This window comes from Bufo gargarizans, chromosome 1, assembly GCF_014858855.1.
Source record: "Bufo gargarizans isolate SCDJY-AF-19 chromosome 1, ASM1485885v1, whole genome shotgun sequence".
Classification (NCBI taxonomy): domain Eukaryota; kingdom Metazoa; phylum Chordata; class Amphibia; order Anura; family Bufonidae; genus Bufo; species Bufo gargarizans.
Genome location: NC_058080.1, coordinates 510,798,918 through 510,822,355, shown reverse-complemented (window position 1 = coordinate 510,822,355; position 23,438 = coordinate 510,798,918). Strand labels below are relative to the sequence as shown.

The following is a 23,438-nucleotide window of genomic DNA, read 5'->3' as shown; positions in this document are numbered from 1 at the left end:
GCCCTGGACGGACCGGGGAGGGAAAACCCCCCCCCCCCCACCCCCGTAAGCTGGCATCTGTGGTAATCACCAGCCAGTTCAGTGGAAGGAAGGACTTCCCCCTTAGAGGGATATGCAACCACCAGCCGAGGGAAGCCCGAGCCAGGGGAGGCAGAAGAAAGGTCCTGTCCAGACTCCTCGGTGATTTGTCCCAGGCCGACAGAATTGCCCTCTGAAAAGGTGCGGGATCGGAATTGTGCGAACGGCACCGCTTCGAAACAGGCAACCATCTTTCCCAACAACCGCATGCTGGATCTGAGGGAAGGGCGGTGATGACGGAGGAGACTGCGAACCGACCCGCGAAGGGCCAGACGCTTGTCCGACGGAAGGCGGACCTCCGCCAACTCTGTATCCAGGAGCATCCCCAGGAAGATCAGCCGTCTGGAGGGGGTAAGGGAAGATTTGGGGTGGTTGATAATCCAACCGAACCGCGTCAGGGTCTCCAGAGTGAGTTCCACACTGCGGGATGTCTGAGAGAAGGAGGGTGCCTTGACCAGGATGTCGTCCAAGTATGGGAGAAGAAAAACACTTCTTGAACGTAGAAGGGCCAAGACAGGGGCCAGGACCTTGGTGAACACTCGAGGAGCCGTCGCCAGACCAAAGGGAAGGGCGACGAATTGGAAGTGATCGTCCCCCACCGCGAAGCGCAGGAAGCGGTGATGACATGGAGCAACCGGAACGTGGAGGTATGCATCCTGAATGTCGATTGAGGCCATGAAATCCCCTCTTTCCAGGGAGGCCACTGCGGACCTGAGAGACTCCATCCGGAATCTCTGCAGTCGGAGAAAACGGTTCAGGCGTTTTAGGTCCAAGATCGGACGCACTGAGCCTTCCTTCTTGGGAACCACAAAGAGGTTCGAGTAGAACCCCCTGAACCTTTCCGTCGGAGGCACGGGGGCGACGACACCCTTGTCCATTAGAGAGTGAATGGCCGCGAAGAAGGCGGCCACTCGTACGGGATCTCGCGGAGGACGGGATCGGAAGAAACGGTCTGGCGGAATGGACGCAAATTCGATTTTGTATTCGCAAGATACAATCTCGAGCGCCCATGCGTCTGAGATGTGGGCCCGCCATACGTTCCTGAATAGGAGAAGGCGGCCCCCCACCCGGGTGGGTGGGGGCGCACCTTCAGGCAGAGGGCTGCTGGCCTGTGGGAGCCCGTGCAGGCTGGGACTTGCGCCAGGTAGGTTGCGTCCGAAAAAACGGCTTCTTGCGTCTATCCTGGGCTGGGCCAGAGGAAGAAGAACTTGCCGCGGGTCTAGACCCGGTGGGCTTGCGAAAGGACCGAAAACGGGACGAACCAGCGCGACCACGGGGGGCGCCCATTGGCCTGGACTGGGGGAGGTGAGTACTCTTCCCACCCGTGGCCTCTGATATAAGTTCGTCCAGACGGGTTCCGAACAGGCGGGAACCCGTGAATGGTAGGCCGGCCAAAGAGCGTTTGGAAGCGGCGTCCGCCGCCCAAACCTTCAGCCAGAGTTCCCTCCTGACAGAAACTGCCAGGGCAGAGGAACGGGCAATGAGGGCACCCGCATCAAGGGAGGCCTCACAGACGAATTTTCCGGCCTGAACAATTAGTTGGGCTAAGGAACGGAGGTCCTGAACAGGGACGACCGACCCTAACTCCCGTTCCAGTTGCAAACCCCATTCAGAGACCGCTTTGCCAACCCAGGCGGAGGCAAAGACCGGTCTAAGGGCCGAACCAGAGGCAGTAAATATGGCCTTGGAGAGGGATTCCGTACGACGGTCCTCAACAGACTGGAGGGAAGATCCGTCCTGTACAGGAATAGTAGTGCTTTTGGACAGGCGAGCCACGGGAGGATCAACCTTAGGCGGGGATGTCCACGTGGTCACAGAATCCGCTGGAAAGGGATAACAAATGTCCAGCTTTTTGGGTGTAATAAAGCGGACGTTAGGCCGAGTCCAAGCCTTGGATACCACAGAAGAAAAATCAGCGTGTATGGGAAAAACCTTGGAGGCCTGTTTGGGGCGGAGAAAGGACACGCCGGCCTGTTCAGAGCTGGGGGGGTCATCGTGTAGCTGAAAGGTATCACAGATGCTAGTGACAAGATGCCCCACCGCGGACGCCAATTTGGACGGAAGCTCTGAGTCCATGTCCACCTCCGAATCCGCCAGTTCTCCCTCAGAAAGCGTATCCCTTTGAGAGGATAGACTTGACTGAGCTCGCACGCATGGCGGAGAGAGCGAAGCATCTGGAGAAGATGTGCGCTCAACCCTTGAACGTTTCTGAGTATGCCGGGCCCTGGAAGATTCGCTGGGAGGCAGGGAACCAGTGGGGGCGGCAGAAACGGTAGTCCCAGCGGGTGCGACAGGGATTGTGGCAGCCTGCGGGAGAGGCGGTCTATCCACGAGACGGCCCACTACGTGTGTAAGGCTTTCCACCGCCTGAGACAGAGACCTAGCCCAGTCAGGGGGTTCAGAGGCACCGGGGGGCGCAGCGGGAAGTGGGCCCTGCACCGGGGCCTGACATGCAAGGCAATGCGGCTCAGATTGCCCACGCGGAAAAAGTTCCTTACAGGCGGTACAGGCATGGTACCAGGGTTTGGGGGCACCTGTGGGATCTGACATGCTGAAGTGTGGTTGTACTCTAATATAGAGACCACAAAGGGTTATAGCAGCTATGACCAGGAGGGTTAGGAGAGGGTTAACTGTCCTACCAGTGCCTCAGAAGAACGTCAGGAGATGGCCCAGATCAGCAGCAGCAGAGAAGCAATGAACAGCAGTGAGCAGCAGAGAGCAGCAGAGAGCGCCCACAGAAGCCGAGCGATGTACACAGGAGGTTAGAGTCCCCCACCGTGTCCCAGCTTCCCGTCAGGAGTGAGGAAGCGCGGGAAACCTCAGCAGAAAGCGCGGGGAACAAGCTCCGCCCCCTCCAGCGCTTGAAATGTCTCCTGTGAAGGAGAACGTAGCTCCGCCCCCAAAATGACGCGCGCGTAAGCCCCGCCCCCTGCCGGGACCGCTAAGCCCCGCCCCCCGGTCTCGGCGGGAAGGGGGAGAGAGAGAAGAGAAAAAATGGAGTCAGCCCCGAATGAGGGGGAGGGGGGGGGAGAGAAAGATAGCAGCGTGGGGGGGAACGGCGTGGGGGTGCTGAGGATGCTGCTGTGCTGCATTGTCCTGCAGATGAGCGCTCAGAATGAGCGACCACGGGTGCCCCCCTTACCCAGAGGGGTAGATGCTGCAGATAGGGACGGGGTATGGGCTGGAATAGCCATCTCACCGTCCGACGTCTTCACCCTCAGTCCTTTCCAGCAGGGTCGCCCCTTCAGCCACTGGCACCGCAGTGGCAGGAAGCTGGAAGAGGGGCTTGTCGTGCGGGCGACCCCCTAGCTGGCGGGATGTAGGGGAGCCATTGCTGCCCAGATCCTCCTATTGCTTCTGTGGGGGAGGCAGCAGTGCAGATAAGTTGGCACTGGCGCAGCTCAACCCCGGGAGAGCAGAGAGGTCTAATGCGTCTCTGGTATCCCTAGGAAAAAATAAAATAACAAAATTAGAAGAAAAAGTAAAAATAACAAGGAGAAAACAGCCCTGCAGTAGCAGGGAGTGTCTTGCCTCCTTGGACACTAAGCTAAAACTGGTAGCCTCTATCTCCAGGCTGAGGGTATAGCTGATGGAGGAGGGGCTTAACAGTTTTACTTAGTGTCACGCCTCCTAGGGAGCTGAGCTATACCCAAGGTCTGTGTCCCCCAAGGAAAATGGGCGAGAAAGGTTTTTTTTAAACTCAGGGGCCCTTTAAGGTGAGATTTAGCGGCCAGACTATTACAAAGCTTCTTTTATATAAAACATGTAACATGAAGCAATCATAGAACCAATTCCTGCCTCACCTGGATTTCTTCTTCATACATCTTCATGCTAAGGTCACTCTTTGTCTGAGATCTTCTTCCCACAAACAGCACAGAAGCAGCCTGAACCCAAATAATTGAAGAGAAAGATGGTGGGAGGATTGCATTCAACATTGACAAGGAAGCTCAGAATGATGCGACAGGCAGATCATTCAACAACATTCTAGCTCTGATAGCTGACTGCAGAAATATGCAAAACAGCATGAAACCACACATGGGCCCTCATTACTGAGAACTATGTTTAAGGCTACTTTCACACTAGAGTTTCTATTTTCCGGTCTTGAGATCCGTCATAGGGTCTCAATACCAGAAAAAAACGCTTCCATTTTGTCCCTATTCATTGTCAATGGGGACAAAACGTAACTGAACGGAACGGAATACTCCAAAATGCATTGCGTTCCGTTTAGTTGCGTTTTCATACCGGAGAGAAAACCCGCAGCATGCTGCGGTTTCCTTTGCGTCATGGGATACGGAGCGAGACGGATCCGTCATGACCCACAATGCAAGTCAATGGGGATGGATCGTTTTTCTCAGACACAATAGAAAACAGATCCGTCCCCCATTGACTTTAAATGGAGTTCATGACGGATCCGTCTTGGCAATGTTAAAGATAATACAACCAGATCCGGTCATAACGGATGCAGATGGTAGTATTATCAGTAATGGAAGCGTTTTTGCTGAACCCTGCCGGATCCAGCAAAAACGCTGGTGTGAAAGTAGCCTTACTCTAAAATAAGTAGCATTTATTACTAAGTTTCTTACTATATGCAGAGAGCTAGAGACCTCTCATTCAAGCCAAACCGGGCAGAGGAGCTGCCCAGCAGACACTTCTTTCCTTGCCTGGCTGCAGGATTACAGTTGTCAGTTGCATGACCCACCTGGTTAGACTGCAGGTGAGCAAGCAGTTTTCGCACTTGGTTTTTCTCCTCGCTGTTTTGTGCATGTCTGAGAATCACTGTCAGCTCTTCTCTGCCGACCTCCACCTCCAAGGTGATCCCTTTTTCATCTATATTAAGGAACACATGCAAAGTCCCATTAATGATGGCCGTACATATTAGATTAAATGTCCGTGGAACGAGCCACCTTATCACTTACCTTCCACATCTTTGTTCTTCCTGCAGTAATTCATTCGGAAAACAAAAGCATCCAAAATGCAGGCAATGATAATGGTTATTACAACCTAGGAACATAGGAAGGACGGTGCCGTTAACAATGAGCAGGACAGATGATATAGAAGTATAATCTGACATGCTATACTCACCATGGTGACTATATAGAACACCATGAAGTAAAGTCTGGCCCAGTGTGATGTTTGGGAGGTGACGCCTTCCTATAAAATATGTACATATTGTTCCCTAATTGAAAATGGACATGGCAGTGCAGATTACAATGTATAGACAAAATGCTCATTGCCTTCTCGATTCTCAAATGCGTTAATGTTGCAATCTGGGTGAATCACTTACCATGATGATGTACCAATTGTTCACCACTGTTAGCTCAAATAAAGTCACTGTAAATAAAAAAAAAATTAAAAACACCATTAAAAGGGGTTATCCAAACCCTTTAATGACCCCCAGAATGCCTGGGCCTCTCCTGTATAGCATACTTACCTGCTCTCCGGCACCCACATCCCTCCAGATCCCTAAACGGCCGCCGCTGCATTTCCCCCGTCGCGCGGATCGAAACATCTGGTTTCGCCGGATATTTTGATTTCGCGGGACAGCTGCCATGCAGCAATCTGGAGGGACGCAGGTAAGTATGCTCTACAGGAAGGGCCCGGGCATCCTGTGGGTCATTATAGGGATTGGATAATCTCTAGGGACTGGATAACCCCTTTAAATGAAGGATTTAGCAGGAAAAAAATTATAACTTGTATCCACTACGTATTACGTATATACTAAATTAGAAAAATGTATAGGATTTGAAAGAGAATACATTTGTGCAGGCGATGGCAGCTGGAGCTCCTTGCTCTTATAAAATAACGCCTTCTAACTATGAGGCTCCAAGTGTTGTTAAAGGTGATTTCAAAGCCAAGTAAAACTAGAATACGGTGCTTTCACTCTGCTTCTTCTTACCAAAGCTGATGAGAATATTGTCAAAGTTGTTCAGGTAGTAGTAGCCTTCTTCTACCCTTGTTTGGTTGCCCACAGTCTGGTTCAGCAGACGATAAGACTCTGCAACCATACTATTACTAAAGGGAAGAAATCATAGTTATACATGGATGATGACGTAATCCCTAACTCAAGATCTCATTCATAACAGCTAATATGGAACAAGTCAAATACTTTTGGGCTGACAGCAGTCATAAACCCTTCATACTGTGCCTTTGAAGGTGCAGATGGGTAGCAGTATTGACAGGAGGGATTAACCTTCTGATCGGTTATGCTGAACAGAATTACAGCAGAAACAATCATGACCGACTCTGTGCTCAGGAGATAAATAAAATATATAATCATCTAGATTTTTATTACTCATATGAACTTCAACCATTGGTGGTGAGGTGCAATCATCATTATGTTCTGACAGGTGAAGCCTCGCCTTAGATTACATTCACACAACTGAAAAAAACGTTCGTTAAATACAGAAAAACCGTTAGTTAACTGACCTTTTTCTTCACCGATACTCTTCTGCGAAATGGATGTTAAAAGCGGTCCCCTTCAATTGTATAGGGGCAGTTGGTCATCAAAAACTGACAAGTTAGAACATGTTCTATTTTTGACGTCCGTTTTTCACAGGCTGTCGAAAAACTGCCATGTGAATAACCACACAGACTACCATTGTTCTTAAAATGGAAGTGTGAAGGCCACACGTCCGTTTTTCACTGTTGTATGAATGTAGCCTTACAGCAGCCCACGTAATTTTTCTTTTTTATACTTTTTTTTTTCCAATGACTACTTGCTGGATCGGTCTGTTTCTGAATGTCCTCACCAGGTGTGCAGCTCCAGGAGCGAGCAGCATGTCCCAGTTGTTCCAATTGCTGCATAAAGGTTGCTCAATAAGCGCCATTTATAAAGTTCAGGAAGCACTCATATGTATATCTAGGTCTATATAAAAGACAAACACAAAAATGCCACTACTAGCTCAAAACAAAAGCTTCTAGCCCTACTCCAAATGGCGACCATAACCTATATATCCCATATATAAAAAAAAAAGGGACACAATTATAAAAAAAAAAAAAAAGTATTTTAGTTGCACCTTGCGCTATAAAAAGTAGAAAACATTTTCCTGGGTATACAAAATGAAAACAAAAAACACAACTAAAAATGGAAATAAATAAAGCACCATAAAGTCAAGCTACCTGAATACCCAAACAGAAGAAAAGTTATTGCTTTCAAACCCACATGTACTAAACAAAATTAATATGTGGCTGGTCATTTAAGTGGTATAATGGCTGATCTTGAACAGGTTAAATATGAATACCATGAATTAAAAGGTTACATTGCCTATAAGAATATAATTGCATAATACATATACACTGGAGAAATGGATGCAGAACACCATCTACCTATACTACTCACTAGCAGCAGTTGGGGAAGAGGACACCAGAGAAAAATTCCATCCCCACAATGGAAAAGGAATAGTAGAAGATAAGCAGTGTAAGTCCCAGGCTGTGAAGACAGAAGAACACTGTTCAGTATCTCATCGGGTACAGCATACTAGAACATGAAGATGGAGCACAATTGATTACCTGGCCATCCTTGGCAGTAACTCAAGCATGGTGTCTAGCACGGTCCTGTAACGCTTCTTCAGTTTGAAAAGCCTGTAGAAGATCACAATGTGTATTATATGATATAGACGCCACAAAATCCCTACAGTCAATATGAGTGAGTTACCACTTTCGACTGCTCGATTTCTACAAAAATGACCCCCTTAGAAATAGATTCTATAAAATAATTTTAAATCAATCTGTAAGTGTACATTTCCACGGGACAAGGATGCTCTGGATATTCTACCTCGGAATTGCAGATGGAAAAATCTGCCGTGTTTACAGTAGCAGAAAAGTGAAGGATTCTTCCAATCTCATCCATCTGCAGTAGACCTGGACCTGGGGTGCAGATTTTACATTTAAGGGTTCCACCCTTTACAGTGCATGGTGAAATCTGTGGCAAATCTGAGACAGAATCAGCAGCAAACCATCATGTAACCCGTGCTACATACTGACCTAAGAAGCTGAAGAGGTCTCAGTACTACAATAAAGTAGAAAGGCTTCATGTCAAAGGCCAAGGCTAATAATCCCAGCAGTGCCAGCATAGTCACTGAAAAATCAAACCTAAAACACAATGCAAACAAGGATGAAGACATAAGCACAGTAAACTGATCACCTACATACAAAAAGCATCACATCCCTAAAAACCACATACCGTATGGCTAATAATGCAAGGGCTGCAGCACAGCTATAGACACCTCACTATGGCTTACAAGATGTCTTTCATTAGTGACCTGGTAATTTTGACCAAAATATAGTGGTCATTTACTGAAGAGGAATACGTATCGCACAAAAATGACTACACGTAACACCAATAACATCTGCACTGCCATTACGAAGGTAATACATGTTAAATTTATTGGCCTACTATTTGGAGACTTCCCATCTTGGACACACAGATCAGCATCTGTATGTCTATGGTTAGCTCAATATATTTATTACAGAATCATTTTGTGTCCAATGATATGGTTTCCAACAGTCACTCACAGGTTCCATCCTGATGTGAAGTATTCCAGTGGACCCAGGCCAGTTACCTTCAAAAGAACTTCAGAACCATATACTAGAAAGGAAGAGAGGACATAAAGTTTAGGGAAGGTCTGGACAGAGGTTGTCACAATAGAAAATTGAGCATTATAACATAAATGCATTGTCCGCTGGAACCAAAAATCTCCCCTAAACTAAAGGATTAGGCTTCAGAACTCTGCCAGGGGTAGGATATATTAGGCAGCAAGTGAACAGTCATTTCTTTAGGTTGATGTTCTGAAAGCAGGAAAAATGGACAGGGTTAAGGATCTGCGCCATTATGACAAGGGCTATGATGTTATGGCTAGATGTCTGGATCAGGGAAGCCTCCAAAATGGCAGGTCTTGCGGGTCTGTTCTTGGTATGTAGTAGTTAGTACCTACCAAAAGTGGTCAAGAATGGATAACAGGTGAACTGGTGATGGGGTCATAGGCAGCCAAGGCTAACTAGTGTGTGTGGGGCCAAAGGCTAGTCCATCTTGTCCAATCACATTGAAGTACTATTCTATCACAAATTGCTAGAAAAATTAATATTGACCATCATAGAAAGGTTTCAGAATACAGAGTGCATGGCAGCCTGCTGTGTATGGAGATGCACAGTCGCAGACCAGTTAGAGTGCCCATGCTAACTCCTGTCTACCGCCAAAAGAGCCTTCAAATGGGGCATGAGCATCAGAACTGGACCATTAAGCAATGGAAGAAAGTGGCCTGCTCTGATGAATTACCGTATTTTTCGCCCCATAATGGGGTGAATACTAATGAGCACTTTCATTATGGAAGTGCTCATTAGTACCGGAAGACCGGGAAGTGTTGTAGGCTCAGTACACAACGCTTCCTGGTCCTCTGCAGTCGGCTGTGCCGTGGCTGCGCACAGTGAGGGCGCTCTGTGACCTCACGCTGTGCGCGGCAGGAACAGCGCTGAAGGAGTGGAACAGGAGAGGTAAGTGGATTTTTTATTTTAATTGCTGTGAAGCTGGGGTCTAATCTGAGGCTGGGGGCTGATCTAAGGTCTCATTAGGGTCATTCACATTGTATATCTAGGTCTATATAAGGACAAACAAAAATGCCACTATTGACCTCCTCTAAAACCTCCTAAAAAAAATAGGGGACTCTTATCTACTCATGTGGACAGCCAAATGCATGTGTGTCGCTTACTTGAGGAAGAGATGGCACCAGGAAGCATTATGGGAAGAATGCAAGCTGACTCTGGTCAATGTTCTCCCAGGAATTTTGGGTTCTGGCATTTCTGTAGATGCTATTTTGATACCCGAACATCAGACCAGTTAACCCCTACATGACAGCAGTATTCCCTAATGGAAGTGGTCTCTTCCAGCAGGATAATATGCCCTGCCACCCTGCATAATTTTGTAGGAATAGTTTGAGGAATATGACAAAATTTAAGGTGGCCTCCAGATGTGAATCTGATTTTTTGCTACTTTAGGACCTCCTTATAGTGCCTGTAGCAGGCCATATTGTAATATGGATCACTTTTTGACCATTCTATTGGGAATATCTTGTTCACATATTTTAAGATGTATTTAAAATAATAAACTTGATGATTTCTTCTTATTTACAGGTCTGGAACAAGCTTTGTTGTTACAGGTACCATCATGTTGAGTACATTGTTTACCCTGATACAAAGTGTGAATATTTATTAGTTTTTCAAACGTATTGCAAAAACATTTTCTGGAGTACATTGGTTATAAGGTCCCTCTGAATGCTTTTGGCCTATGTGCTGTTAGCATTCCCAAGCAGCATCTCGAGACAAAATTTGCAATCCGCAGATGAGGATGCTGCGTCAAACAGGGCGGTCATAAGGTACTCCTGCGTTTTTTTTAAACAGAGGACAAAGTCAAACAACACATTTTAAAAACAGGCCGACCCTACAGAGGTCATCATCTGCTACTAGAAGGTTCACAAAACATGACAGGATTAAAAAGTGCCAATCCCTCCTTGGCCAAATCAGGAAGGGTACAGCTTAAAAGTACCTAAAACCTAATGCACAACCATTTGTCTTTGCGTAACTGACTCTTCTCCTCATTAATCTGATGGCCTCATATAAAATAAGAGGGGGTATTAGAGCTGCTGATTTATGGTTACCTTACACCCTATCTACTGGGCTAAGTAGGCTGATCATGTCATCTAGGCTGAAAGCGGAGTAGATTACTTGAGTATTTTTTTTAAATAACTGTAAATGACCGGCTTTAAAGCAACACTAAACCTAGATTTATATGAAATATGTAAGCAGGAGAGAAACTTGCCTCCGCTTTCATTCTGCAGCATTTTTTGCATGTTCCTGAAGCACAAATCCTGCATGGAACAAAGGTGTTCATCTCCTGCGCATCTCTTCCATCTTTGGCTGGACACAGGGTGAGTGGTTGGGCCTTAAAAGGGGTTCTCCGGGAATTAAGAAAATGAAAATACGTACGGTAAATATTACTTTATTATAAATATATTCCCAAATACCTTTCATTAGATATAATGGCTTGTTTTGTCTAGGGAGCAATGATGAGGAGAAACAAAATGGCCACCGTCCTATTAGTACACACAAAACCTGTCCTAATCACACAGAAGGACAAGTTACTTTACAACACTGAGGTAAAGAGCTGCCTCATCCTCCTCTCATCAACTTGTCAGGGATTGTGATCCTGAATACAGTTTAATACAATCTTTAGCTGAATCTCTGTAGGAGTTTATGAGGAGACATGAAGTACAGAGAGGACGGACAGGACAGACTGTGGTAATGGAGACTACATACAAGTGCTGCTGCTCATTAGCTCTTTATCTCAGTGATGTGAAGTAACTTGTCCTCCTGTGTGATTAGGACAGGTTTTGTGTGTACTAATAGCACAGCGGCCATTTTGTTTTTCCTAATGATTGCTCCTCAGACAAAACGAGCCATTATAACTAATGTAAGGTATTTGGGAATATATTTATAATGAAGTAATATTTAAGTATTTTCATTTTCTTAATTCCCGGAGAACCCCTTTAACAAAAGGGCAGGGCTTAACTACAGACAAGGCAGAAGACAGAGGCTCCAGTCAGCTATCTCACAGCCAGACATAAGGCACTGAGCAAAATAGGATCAAAGGAGATGAAGGGAGGATAATAAATGTTTCTTGTGCATTTTCTACATTTAGTCTTCCTTCAACTCCTTAACGCCAAGTTACATAACTGTATGTCATTTATGTGCAAGGGGAAGTATGGGACGGGCTCATAAGCTGAGCCTGCTCTATAAAACAGCAGGTGCCAGCTGTGTTATATGGCTAACACCAGGCCTCTATGTCTGGGATCGGAGATAACTCCAATCCTGGTCATTTAACCCCTCAGATGCTGTAGTCCATAGTGACCGTGGAACCTGCTCGGTTAAACAGAGGGAGGGAGATTTGTCTGTCCTCCTATCGGGCCAGATCGACTTCTGTAGCAGCCTGGAGCCTCTAGCAAGCTTGTAAAGTCCCATAGACTGCAAAAGTATACAACTGCAGTTTATGGAATAAGATCAGAGGAGCCCATGATCAAGTCCTCTAAGTCCTCTAAAGAGACTAATGAAGGTAAAAATCAAATATTTTTAATATAAAAAAAAATAAAAAATTAGAAAATGCAATTCACCCCTTTTTTTCCCAATTTTATATATATAAAAAAAAAAAAAAACATATTAGGTATCGCCCTGTTGAAAAATGTCTCAACTATTACATTTCAAAATATGTATCATGTGTGGTAAATGCTGTAATGCAAAAGAATACCCCTCCTGATTTGCCATTTTATGGCTCCCTAACCAAGAAGAGTTAAATAAAAAGTGATCAATAAGTTGTAAATTTGCCAAAATGGTCCCAATGAAAACCACTGCTCGCCACATAAAAACAAGGCCGCTATATGGAAATTTTAAAAAGTAAAAAATAAAAAAACAAACAAACAGGATGTAGGTGTCCGAATATAACAATGCAAAGAAAAATAGGATTTTTTTGGGCTTACCTGTAAAATCCTTTTCTCGCTGAGTTAATTGAGGGACACAGAAGACCATGGGTATAGCTGTTGCCACTAGGAGGCGACACTAAGCAAAAATAGATTTTTGTACTTACCGTAAAATCTGTTTCTCTTCCGTTCATTGGGGGACACAGGCATTGACCATAGTATAGCTGTACTAGGAGGCGGACACTAAGCACAAAGGTGTGAGCTCCTCCCTTCAGCTATACCCTTCCTACAGGGACTAAGTGAAATCAGTTGCAAAAGCAGTAGGAGAAGCAAGACAAAAACCGGAAAACCAAACTATGTACAAACCCAGAACCACACAGGCCAAAAAATAACCGTAAACAAGAGAATGGGTGGGAGCTGTGTCCCCCAATGAACGGAAGAGAAACAAGAAACAGATTTTACGGTAAGTACAAAAATCTAGTTTTCTCATCCGTATCATTGGGGGACACAGGCTTGACCATGGGACGTTACAGAGCAGTCCTAAGGGTGGGCATAACAAGAAACCCTCTCGCCAATCAGAAAACAGCCGTATGCAGAACTCTACGCCCAAATCTATTGAGAAATTGAAGTTTTAGACACAGCCAGCCCTCGACTTGGCTCCTCTGGAATGACGAACAGGGAATCCGTCCGCTGGAAAGATGGCGTCTGGGACAGATAGATGCAAACGGCTCGTAACAAATCCAGAGTGTGGAGCGAGACGGGTCAGGACAAAATGGAGGGAGAATAATCTCTTCATTTAGATGGAATCCCGACACAACCTTCGGAAGGAAGGACTGAACAGGGCTAAGGACTACTTTGTCCTGATGGAGGATCAGGAAAGGCGACAAAAAAGAGCTGCGAGTTCGACACCCTACAGATGGAAGCGATTGCCACCAAGAAGGCCACCTTGTAGGATAGGAAGTGAAGAGACACCTGCTGCAAAGGTTTAAACGGTGAAGACTGGAGAACGTTGAGCACTAGATTAAGATCCCAAAGATTCAACGGAGGACGGAAAGCGGGCACAGCATGCGCAACCCCCTGCAGAAAAGTCCGAACCGCGAAGCCAAGTTCCACTGAAAAAGAGTGGAGAGAGCCGAAACTTGCCCTTTGAGGGAGCTGAAAGCCAGCCCCAAATCCATGCCCGACTGCAGAAAAGACAAGAGTCGTGGCAACGAGAAACAAACGGGAGACAGCTGATGACGCTCGCACCAACTAAAGTAGTACTTCCAGGTCCGGTGGTAGATTCGGGAAGAAGACGGCTTTCTGGCACGAATCATGGTCTGGACAACAGCATCCAAGAAACCCAGAGCCCTTAGTATGGCGGCTTCAACAGCCATGCCGTTAAATGTAGTGACCCTAAATTCTGGTGGAAGATCAGTCCCTGCGACAAGAGGTCCTCCCGAAGAGGAAGATGCCAGCGTTAGTCGGCGAGGAGGGTGACTAGACATGCGTGCGACACTCAGCGTGGCCAATCAGGTCCAGGAGAATGACTGGCAGACCTTCGGACCTAATGTTCCAGAGGAGAGGCGGAATGAGAAGAAGAGGGAACACGTAAGGAAACGTGAACTGACGCCACAGAATCACTAGAGCGTCGCACGCCAGGGCCGTGGGATCCCTGGACAGCGTGACGAAGTCCTCGACCTTGTGGTTGAAGCGGTAGGCCACGAGATCGCAGATGGCTAGAAAAACCTGCGGGTGAACAGCCCATTCGCCGGGATCAAGACGCTCCCGGCTGAGGAAGTCGGTGATCCAGTTGTCGACGCCGGGGATGTGGACTGCCCACAGCTTTGGAACATGGTTCTCCGTCCAGCTGAGGATCAAAGCCGTTTTCACCGGGTGCTGCCCGGTACGTAACAGCCGTGGAGTTGTCGGACTGAACTCGAACTGGACGTCTCCGGAGATGGTCGGTCCAATGCGGCAGAGACCATTCCAGAATGTTGATTGGGAGGGAGCGCTCCTCGCGTGACCACACGCCTTCAAAGGCTAGATTTTTCAATACAATCTCCCCCCCCTCCCCAACACCATCCAATGGAGAGGAAGAAACGAGCAGCCCGACGTCAGCATCGGGGAAGCCATCCACCAGCTGAGGGCCCAGCGGGTCGGGGCAGAGAAACTTTTGGGCCGATCGAGGGAGGCTGGGGAACGGTCCCAATTGGTCAGAATGGCTCGCTGAAGAGTCCTGGTATGGAACTGAGCATAGGAAACTGCTTCGAAGGCATGTGACCTAGAGCCCGCATGCAGTGACGAACGGGAAGAGGATGGGGCCGCAACAAGGGGAGAATCTGAAGATGGAGGGTGGATAGCTTCTCCGGGGGCAAGATTACCTTGACCTGAAAGGTGTCGAGTAACATGCCCAGAAAAGTTAGCCGCTGAGATGGATAAAGACAAGACAAGACTTCTGCCGGGTTAGGATCCATCCGAAGCATTCCAGAGTTTTCAGAACTATGCGCAGGCTGTCCGCCACTGCCCGGAATGACGGACCCTTTAATCAGGATATCGTCTAAGTAAGGGATCGCCACTATACCCCTGGAATGGAGCAGGGCCATGACCACCACCAGAACCGTCGTAAAGACTCTGGAAGCCGTGGCCTGGCCGAACGGAAGGGCCACAAACTGGTAGTGAAAGGGACTCCGGAGAAACTTTTGATGACTGACGCAGATGGGAACATGAAGATAAGCGTCCTTGATGTCTATCGAGGACAGGTACTCTCCCGGTTCCATGAACGCAACAACCGATTTCAGGGACTCCATCGGAAGCGGCGGATCCGAAGGAAATGGTTGAGCGCCTTGAGGTCCAGAACAGGACAGAATGTCCCCTTCTTTTTGGGGACCACAAAAGAGATTGGATTAGAACCCGTGAAAACGGTCTTGCACAGGAACCGGGACAATCTCTCCCTGCCGCAGAAGTGTGTGAATAGCCTGAAAATATTAATTTGCAGCAGAGGGAGAGGCCGGGGTAGACAAGAAAAAAAAAAAAAAAAAAAGAAAAAGGGACGGAGGGACGGACCTGAACTCCAGCTTGTAACCCTTTGCGATGACCTCTCTCACCCAAGCATCCGAGATGTTAGCTAGCCAAACATGCCGAAACAGATAAAGCCGGCCGCCCACCTGATCTGTGGGCGCAAGGAAGCTGCACGTCATGCGGAGGAGGTCTTAGGGTTATAGGATTTGGAGCCCGTTGACAGGGACGCCAGGAGGGTCAAGGCTTGAGCTTCTGATCTGGGCAGACTTGTCGGCTGGCCGCCTGGGGCTGAGAAACTCTGAAAGGGGCAAAAAAAGAGGCTTACTCTTTTTTGACTTGTTGAAGCGAACCCTGCTCTGTGGCAAATGAGTGCTCTTACCACAAGTAGCATCAGAAATGATCTCATCCAGGAGCTTACCAAAAAGCCTGCTGCCGGTAAAGGGGAGGGCTGTCAGGGTCCGCTTTGAAGCATTATCTGCCGCCCAGCAGGAGAGCCATAGGGTACGGCGAATAGCCACCAAAAGGGCTGACGAGCGGGCCATAAGCCTGGCCGTGTCCAGAGAGGCTTCACAAGTGCATGTACTGGCATGTGAGAGCTGCAAGGCAATATCAGCCAGTTCTACCAGAGGGAACCCCCGAGGAGAGACCCTGACGTAAATTATTTGCCCAGTCACCCATAGCTTTGCTCACCCATGTAGAGGCAAACACCGGTTGCAGTGCTGTGCCTACTGCTTCAATTTTTTTTTTGCAAAAGCTTCCAATTATTTATCCTTGATATCAGAGAAAGAAGTCCCATTGGCAAGGTAGTATGCTTAGCCAAGCGGGAAACTGGCGGCTGAACTATAGGTGAGGACGACTACTTCTTAGTCAAATCCTCCGGAAACGGATAAAGGACGTTTAAGCATTTTGGCAAGGCAAACCGTCTATCAGTAAAATAAAAAAAAATTAAAATCCTGGTGGTTGGGGAAACTCTATAACCACTGTAATAAGATTGTCCACCATGGAGGACAGTTTAGACGACTGACCCTCAGGAGAGACAAAATCCTCATCTGAAAACCTCTCCTCAGAACATGCCTCTTCCATGGAGGACACGTCGGAGTGAGACTCTCTGGTAGGTGGCAGAAGAAACGGGAGATGCAGACACCCTTTTGGGGGCGGATGGTCTGGCCCATTTAGCGGGACGGCCGCGATGGGAATGAGCCCCAGGATCCCCAGAGTCGGACTGGTCAGAGGACGGCCTTTCTGAAAAAACAGCCCAATATTTCCACAATAGCTTTGTTGGTATGGGAAACATCCTGTACCATCCTAGACAGGGAGCGCCCACTCCGGCTCTAACATAGGCTGGGCAGTAGAGGCGATTGGGTCAGGGGTAGAGCCACTTGACGGTGGAGCAGAGCACGCAGAGCAGAGGGCATCTGTCTGACCGGATGGAAATTTTGAGCAACACTATGCACAAGCAAAGCGGCACACCGAAGTGACCGCCTGCTTTGGGGACTGGGTTCGGAAATACTCACCCGTCCGACGTCTTCTGCCCCCCTGGTCCAGCCGGATCACCACCTTTAGTGTGTGGCCCCTTGGGGAGGGCCTCTACACCGGAAACAGAGGGGACTTGTGGTGGGCGACCATGGTGATCCGAAGGCTGCCGGGACACAGAGGCTTTAGGAACCTCTGGACCTCCTTGACTTTTGGAGACCGGGAACGAGCAGCAGGCTTGGGGACCCCCTGATGTCCCGTCTCCTGGGTGGGAATGCAGGCAACCAGGACTGCCTGAGATCCCGCTAAAAGGAAAGAAAAAAAAATTATTTTGAAAAATTTGCAGACCTGCAAAGCAGGGAGGACTACCTCCTACAGACACTAAGCTAAAACTGATTTAGCTTAGTCCCTGTAGGAAGGGTATAGCTGAGGGAGGAGCTTACACCTTTGTGCTTAGTGTCCACCTACTAGTGGCAACAGCTATACCCATGGTAAAGCCTGTGTCCCCCAATGATACGGATGACAAAAACTGTTAGCTCCCCTCAGCTATACTCCTCCTGCAGACACTGAGCTAATCAGTTTGTACAAAAGCAGTAGGAGCAGCCAGGAGAAGCCAACAGAAAACAATAAAAAGGAAGAAAGACAGAGAGGAGTCAGAACCAAGAATGGAGGGACCCATCAAGGAGAGCCAGCAACGTACTTACGCAGTGGGAGCTATGTCCCCCAATGAACTCAGCGAGAAAAGGATTTTATGGGTAAGCACAAAAAGAATCCTATTTTCCTCGCTCATATTATTGGGGGACACAGAAGACCATGGGACGTTAAAGTGCAGTAACATGGGGAGGGAACAAGACCAGAACGAATCCAAAACCTTTCATAAGGCCCAGCACAAAATTGCTGGGAAGGACACACCAAAAAACCCTGAAAAAAATGGTCAGGAAGAGCCATTCCCAGGAAGGCCAGCCAAAGAGCGTCTGAAGACACAGAGGCCCCGGCTGGGCACAAGAACAGCACAGGGGACATAAGCCATGGCTTAGGAGACTTCGGAAGAAGTGGAGAGCATATAGAATATCCACAGATGGACCAGAAAGAAAACAAGTCACCAAAACAAACAAACAGAGCGACTGCAGGAATACCGGAGAGAGAAAACAAAACTTGGGCCCAGAAAACTTCTAAAGAAATAATACCCAAGGATCAGTACTGCAGGAAAAAAAACACCCTAGAGTGATCATCAGCCACGAAATGGCATGAGAAAAAAAATAAAAATAATGAAAAATGGTGTCTGGAAATAGAGTAACAAAGAACTGCAGACGTGACTAACCTTGCCCCCTAAGGGGGAAGAAGACCGGGGGTAAGAAGGCAACAACCCCGAACTGCATACCAGCCTGCCAAAGAAGAACACTTCATCAAAACCATGAACAAGTCAGGGCTAGAGAACCTGGATGTCTGACATGAACATGGACCACAAGAAAAAGATCTCGAGGGAGAGAAGAGACACAGAACAAGGCAGTCGAACCGACCCAAAAAAAATAAAATATCACTAAAAATTTGGGATTAACCTGGTAGGAAAAGAGTGTCCTCCGGGATAAAAAAAAAAAAAAAAAACTGTCCCTTTCAAACCTACAGCTAAGGGGTTTGCCTCATAAGAGTGTTCCCCAAGGAAAATGACAAATGAGGAAAGCAGAGGTATGTAGAGGAGGACCTTAAGCTCTGAGAGAAGCCGTCTGATACCTATGGAATGCTGCCTGGATTGGCAGACCTAACCAGAAACTGAAGAATAAAAAAAATTACCTAGTCCAAGGGAATAGGTAGAAGCAAACTTGATGTCTGAAAACATAAAGGTTGTGTAAACCCATCAGACACTAACGACCACCACTGCGGAACCTTTCCGCCAAAAGAAGAGAATGTGGCTATCAGAGGAATGTACAAAATGGCCATACAGGAACCTGTTGTGCCTTTTCATGAGTGTAAACATTTATATTTAATTATTCTAGTTAGAATGGATATTCATTGCCTTTAAAAGCAATGTTGATTTATATTCACTATTTTGTATGGATTTTTATGTAGGCCGAAGTAAGTCCATGGGAAGATTACTGCGCCGTTCAAAAGCTAGTGTTATTGTAACAATATATTATACATTTTGACAGTGAGAAGATACACGACACCTGCAGATGTAGAGGCTACATTGTATTTTTTTATCGGAACATGAATTCCAAAGTGTAAGAATTGTCTAGATATTCCTCAAAGTATACATTCATGTATCAAAGTTTGTCCCTCGGCTCTGAGACAAGGCCTCCAGATGTCAGAGGTGTGTAATATTGAAAATATCAGGCATGTATGAGTTAACCCTTAATGGTATGATGCTTATCGCTTATACAACAGTGCCACCTAGATATGAGCAGTTAATACTACACCAGTAGCAAAAGTGCATTCTGGGTAGTGTTATGACGTCACATTCCTTATCAATGCACCCGCCTATCCACCAATGATTGGAAAGTTCAAAACTAGGAAGGTGTGTTCATCTGATAAGTTTTGGGTTAAGAAACCAGATACCAAAGAGAGAGAAAAGAGACAGAAAGAAGAAAAAACAAAAAGAAAGGGAGATCTCTGGAGAAAGATTTGGATTATCAGAAAAACTCTTGAGAGCAGACTGCCCTAAGACTCTGCACATCACTTGACCCTTGGGTAATGTATATTTTGGTTTTATGTAGTATTGATCTAAATTAATTAGCTTGATACTTATCCAGATACCTACTCATTTGAAGATGTGCAATGTTAGTTGCTACATCAATATTTTCGCTGATTTCAGTTACGATGCATAGAACTGAATAAAGGGGATAATATTGGAGAAACTCTCTGTTGAGAATCTTTATAACCCTAGTTTGATATAAAGCTAATAATTTATAAGTTTTGTTGCAATACTAACATTATCTGAGATTGGTCATTATTTTGGGCAGAGCAAGGGCTCGTATCTGTCATTTTCTTGATTGAGTTTTTGCGCATAACCCATTGATTTTATATCTCACAATTTTAAAGCCGTATTGCATAATATTCTTGTGTTGGTTGAGTAGTGTTTTGTTGGTTGATTATGTGTTTTGTTGATTATATTCTAAATTATTGTATAATAAACCATTTATATTTTTGCATAAACACTTGTACCCTGTTTTACTGATTGCACAAAATAATTAGGTTCTCGATCGAACTCTTGGAGGTGTATATATATATATATCCACCTCGCGGATCAATATCATTTGCACAATTTTTCCTTTGATCCGTAATTAGTTTTTATATTTCTATAAAACATTTGGTTTATATACCCAACAAACCAGAGATGGTAGAAATATTGTGCCACGAAGGGAGTGTGGACATCAAACGCCACAAAATCCCAGAAAAAAAAACCTGGGAAAGGAACCAATACTACCAGCACAGGCACTCCACAGCAGAAAAGGGGGCATACGATAACCCAATGGCTATGGAAACTGGCCAAGCAGGCAGAAACAGCATCTGGAGGAAGTTCAACTACTCCCCCTGCGGAAGGGGAGAAGTACAAGAGGCTGATGCAGATCAGTAGAGAACCAGTATTAATGGTGACAATAAGGACAGTACGACCGCTCTACCCGGCGAGGGAAGAAATGCAGACAACTCACATATGCAACCGGATAAGTGCATACCCAAACTCCACCAGGAGGTAACACTGGTGCGGTCACCGTAGCAGATGGTAGAGGCGATGCACTACATGTGAAGGGAACAAGGCACTAAGCCAGTGCCATAGAAATCGGCAGGTTATACCAGGTACCGAAAGCCGTACTAATGCCCACCAGGAGTGAACAAACCCATCACCTGCAGCATGGCTTGGTATGGGCATTTGACCAGCGCCATAAGGAATAAGAGTACTGCTCAGCCCCGTCTCAGGAACACCATATGCTTAGTGGAGCTACTGCACCCAGTGATGGCAGAACAGGAGCACAGTGCCAACTGTGGGAAAAGGAAAAGTAGAGCCACAATGAGCGAGAAAGTTCCACCCCCAAAAGGATAAATGTTTTGTAGAAACCACAAGAAAAGCTAGGGCCAATATTCCATATGGAGGAAGGGGGTGTGGCAAGAACCCCCGATGCCACGCCCACTGACAATGCGTCTTGTAGCCAGAACACAGTAACTGCTGCCATTTGAAGAAGGAACGCAAACACTCTACCCGGGACGGGGGCACACAGTAGTCCAAAAATCTATGGCCAGCCCAAGACTTCCTCATAGGGAGAGGCTATACCAGCACCCGTGGCCTCACCAGAGGAAGGACTCCACCTAAAAAAATGAGGTCAAACAGCAGTAGCTACCATGAATTGGTACTAGCGTATACTCCACCTGAGAAGGAAGAAAACTGGCACCCAGTGCAGACGTTTCACCTACTTAAGGAGTGTGGAGGCCGAGTGTGCCAAGAAACAGCAACAAAATTAGAATGCTCCCCATAGGGACTCAAGGCACGAGGAAAGGTATGTCATGGGTCAACACCCCGACACCAATCCATACAATGACTACCTGAGGAAGGGGATCGTGTGAAAGTAGTTACAGTATACAGTGGTAGTGCCAAAATACCACGTAAGATGGGGGATAAGGAAATTGTAGGAACAGTGTCCAGAAAATAGAGTAGTCGATGTGCAAGCAATCACTCCACCTAAGAAACACGGATAATGCGATAGAGCGGAAGCTTCCATGATGTACAGTATCCACTGGTAGTGCAAGTACTACTGGTTGTACAACTACTCCGCCGATGGAAGGAGGGTAATGCTACAGGAACTACAGTAATCAGTTGTAGTGCCCTGCTCCACCTATAGAAAGGGAAAATCAACAGGACAGATGATATCCAGTATTAGTGCAAGTACTCCGCCTGCGGAGGGGTTTATTCGACAAAACATATGGTATCAGGTGAAAGTGCAATTACTCCGCCTAAGGGTGGAGGGTAATTACGACAGTCTGAAAAGGATCCAGTGGTATTGCAAATACTTCCATGGAATAAGGATAATGCTACAGACTGTACAGCACCCCATGGAAGAGCAAATACACCCACTATGGAAGGGGGCAATACTACTGGAAGTATAGGATCCAGGGGTAGTGCCAATACTCCGACTGTGGAAGGCGTGTAATGGTACTGGATGTACAGCATCCAGTGGTATTGCTAATACTCCACCTATGAAAAGGAGAGTAATGTTACAGGCTGTACAGTATCCAGTGGTGATGTAAACACTCCTCCCATTGAAAGAGGGCAATGGTACAGGATGTATAGGATCCTATGGAAAGTGCAAATACCCTGCCTATGAAAAGAGAGTAATGATATAGAATGAATAGAATCCAATGGTAAGTGCAAATACTCTGCCTATGGAAGGAGGGTAATGTTACCGGCTGTACTGTATACAGTAGTAGTGCAAATACTCCTGCCTATGGAAGGAGGGTAATGTTACCGGCTGCACAGTATCCAGTGGTCGTGCAAGTACTCTGCCCATGGAAGAAGGGTAATGCTACAGGCTGTACCATATACAGGGGTAGTGCAAGTACTCCGCCTTTGGAAGGAGGGTAATGCTACAGGGGGTACAGCATCCAGTGCAAGTGCAATTAATCCACCTATGGAAGGGGGTAATGCCACAGGATGAAAGTAACCTATGGAAGGAGGCAATGCTACCGGACGGACAGGGTCCAGTGGTATATGCCCGTATACTGGTAGTTTAACTACTCCGCTTATGAAGAAAGGGCAATGCTACAGGACATATGTAGCTAGTGGTAGTGCAAGCACACCGCCTATCCATTGCGCCACTGGCCCCACTGTAGTGCTATAGGGCGATGGGAACTAGGCCCAAAATAGGACCGGAGCTCCAAGGGTTAATTATTGTTAAAGTTACACTGAGCCCCAAACCTATTAAACCTTTACTGAGTTATAACAAATCACTTTTTCCCCAGCCACAGGAGCTCTGAGGCAAGGAAGGGGTTAAACAGCAGGTTTGGGGCGGAGCTCAGTGGGCCGCTGGTGGAGCGAAGATATGGGCGTGAAAGTTTCACACTCTGGGAGCACAGTTCCCGCACCCCAAACACTCTGGAAGAATGCAGTCTAGTAGACCGCAGAGCCAGGGCCTCGGGAGCAGGCGGGCCGACCGGAAGCGCTTCCGGCTTAGAGATTGGTGCAGGGAGGGGGAGGGAGCGGGAGTGTCGAGGGGATCTTGCCCCCCCCCCCCGAACAGAGGAGGCCGGGAACGGGCATACCGATGCCCAGAGGAGAAGCAGCGGCTGCCTCGGAGGCATGCAACCGCTGTATATGCACCGCAGGGCCTGGAGGAAGGTGAGGGGGCTGCTGACAGGAGATGGGACCGAGGGCTGGTGAATCACGGGCTACAGGAACAGGGCCCAAGGTTCTGAAGAAAAAAAAAAAAATTCTCCCGTGTT

At 47.0% G+C, this 23,438-nt stretch overlaps 1 protein-coding gene across 2 annotated transcripts in view; it reads right to left on the bottom strand.

Annotated features, from left to right (window-relative positions):
- Positions 1–23,438, bottom strand: part of TPCN1 (two pore segment channel 1) — a 69,574-nt gene that overhangs the window by 9,930 nt on the left and 36,206 nt on the right. For both annotated transcript variants that reach the window (XM_044275303.1, XM_044275304.1), the window contains exons 18-27: positions 8,593–8,665; positions 8,062–8,169; positions 7,588–7,659; positions 7,418–7,507; positions 5,975–6,090; positions 5,363–5,409; positions 5,161–5,229; positions 4,995–5,079; positions 4,778–4,905; positions 3,882–3,962 (exon numbers count right to left, since the gene is read on the bottom strand). In XM_044275303.1, the coding sequence (XP_044131238.1) occupies positions 3,882–3,962; positions 4,778–4,905; positions 4,995–5,079; positions 5,161–5,229; positions 5,363–5,409; positions 5,975–6,090; positions 7,418–7,507; positions 7,588–7,659; positions 8,062–8,169; positions 8,593–8,665 (869 nt within the window). The remainder of the gene's footprint in view (positions 1–3,881; positions 3,963–4,777; positions 4,906–4,994; positions 5,080–5,160; positions 5,230–5,362; positions 5,410–5,974; positions 6,091–7,417; positions 7,508–7,587; positions 7,660–8,061; positions 8,170–8,592; positions 8,666–23,438) is intronic.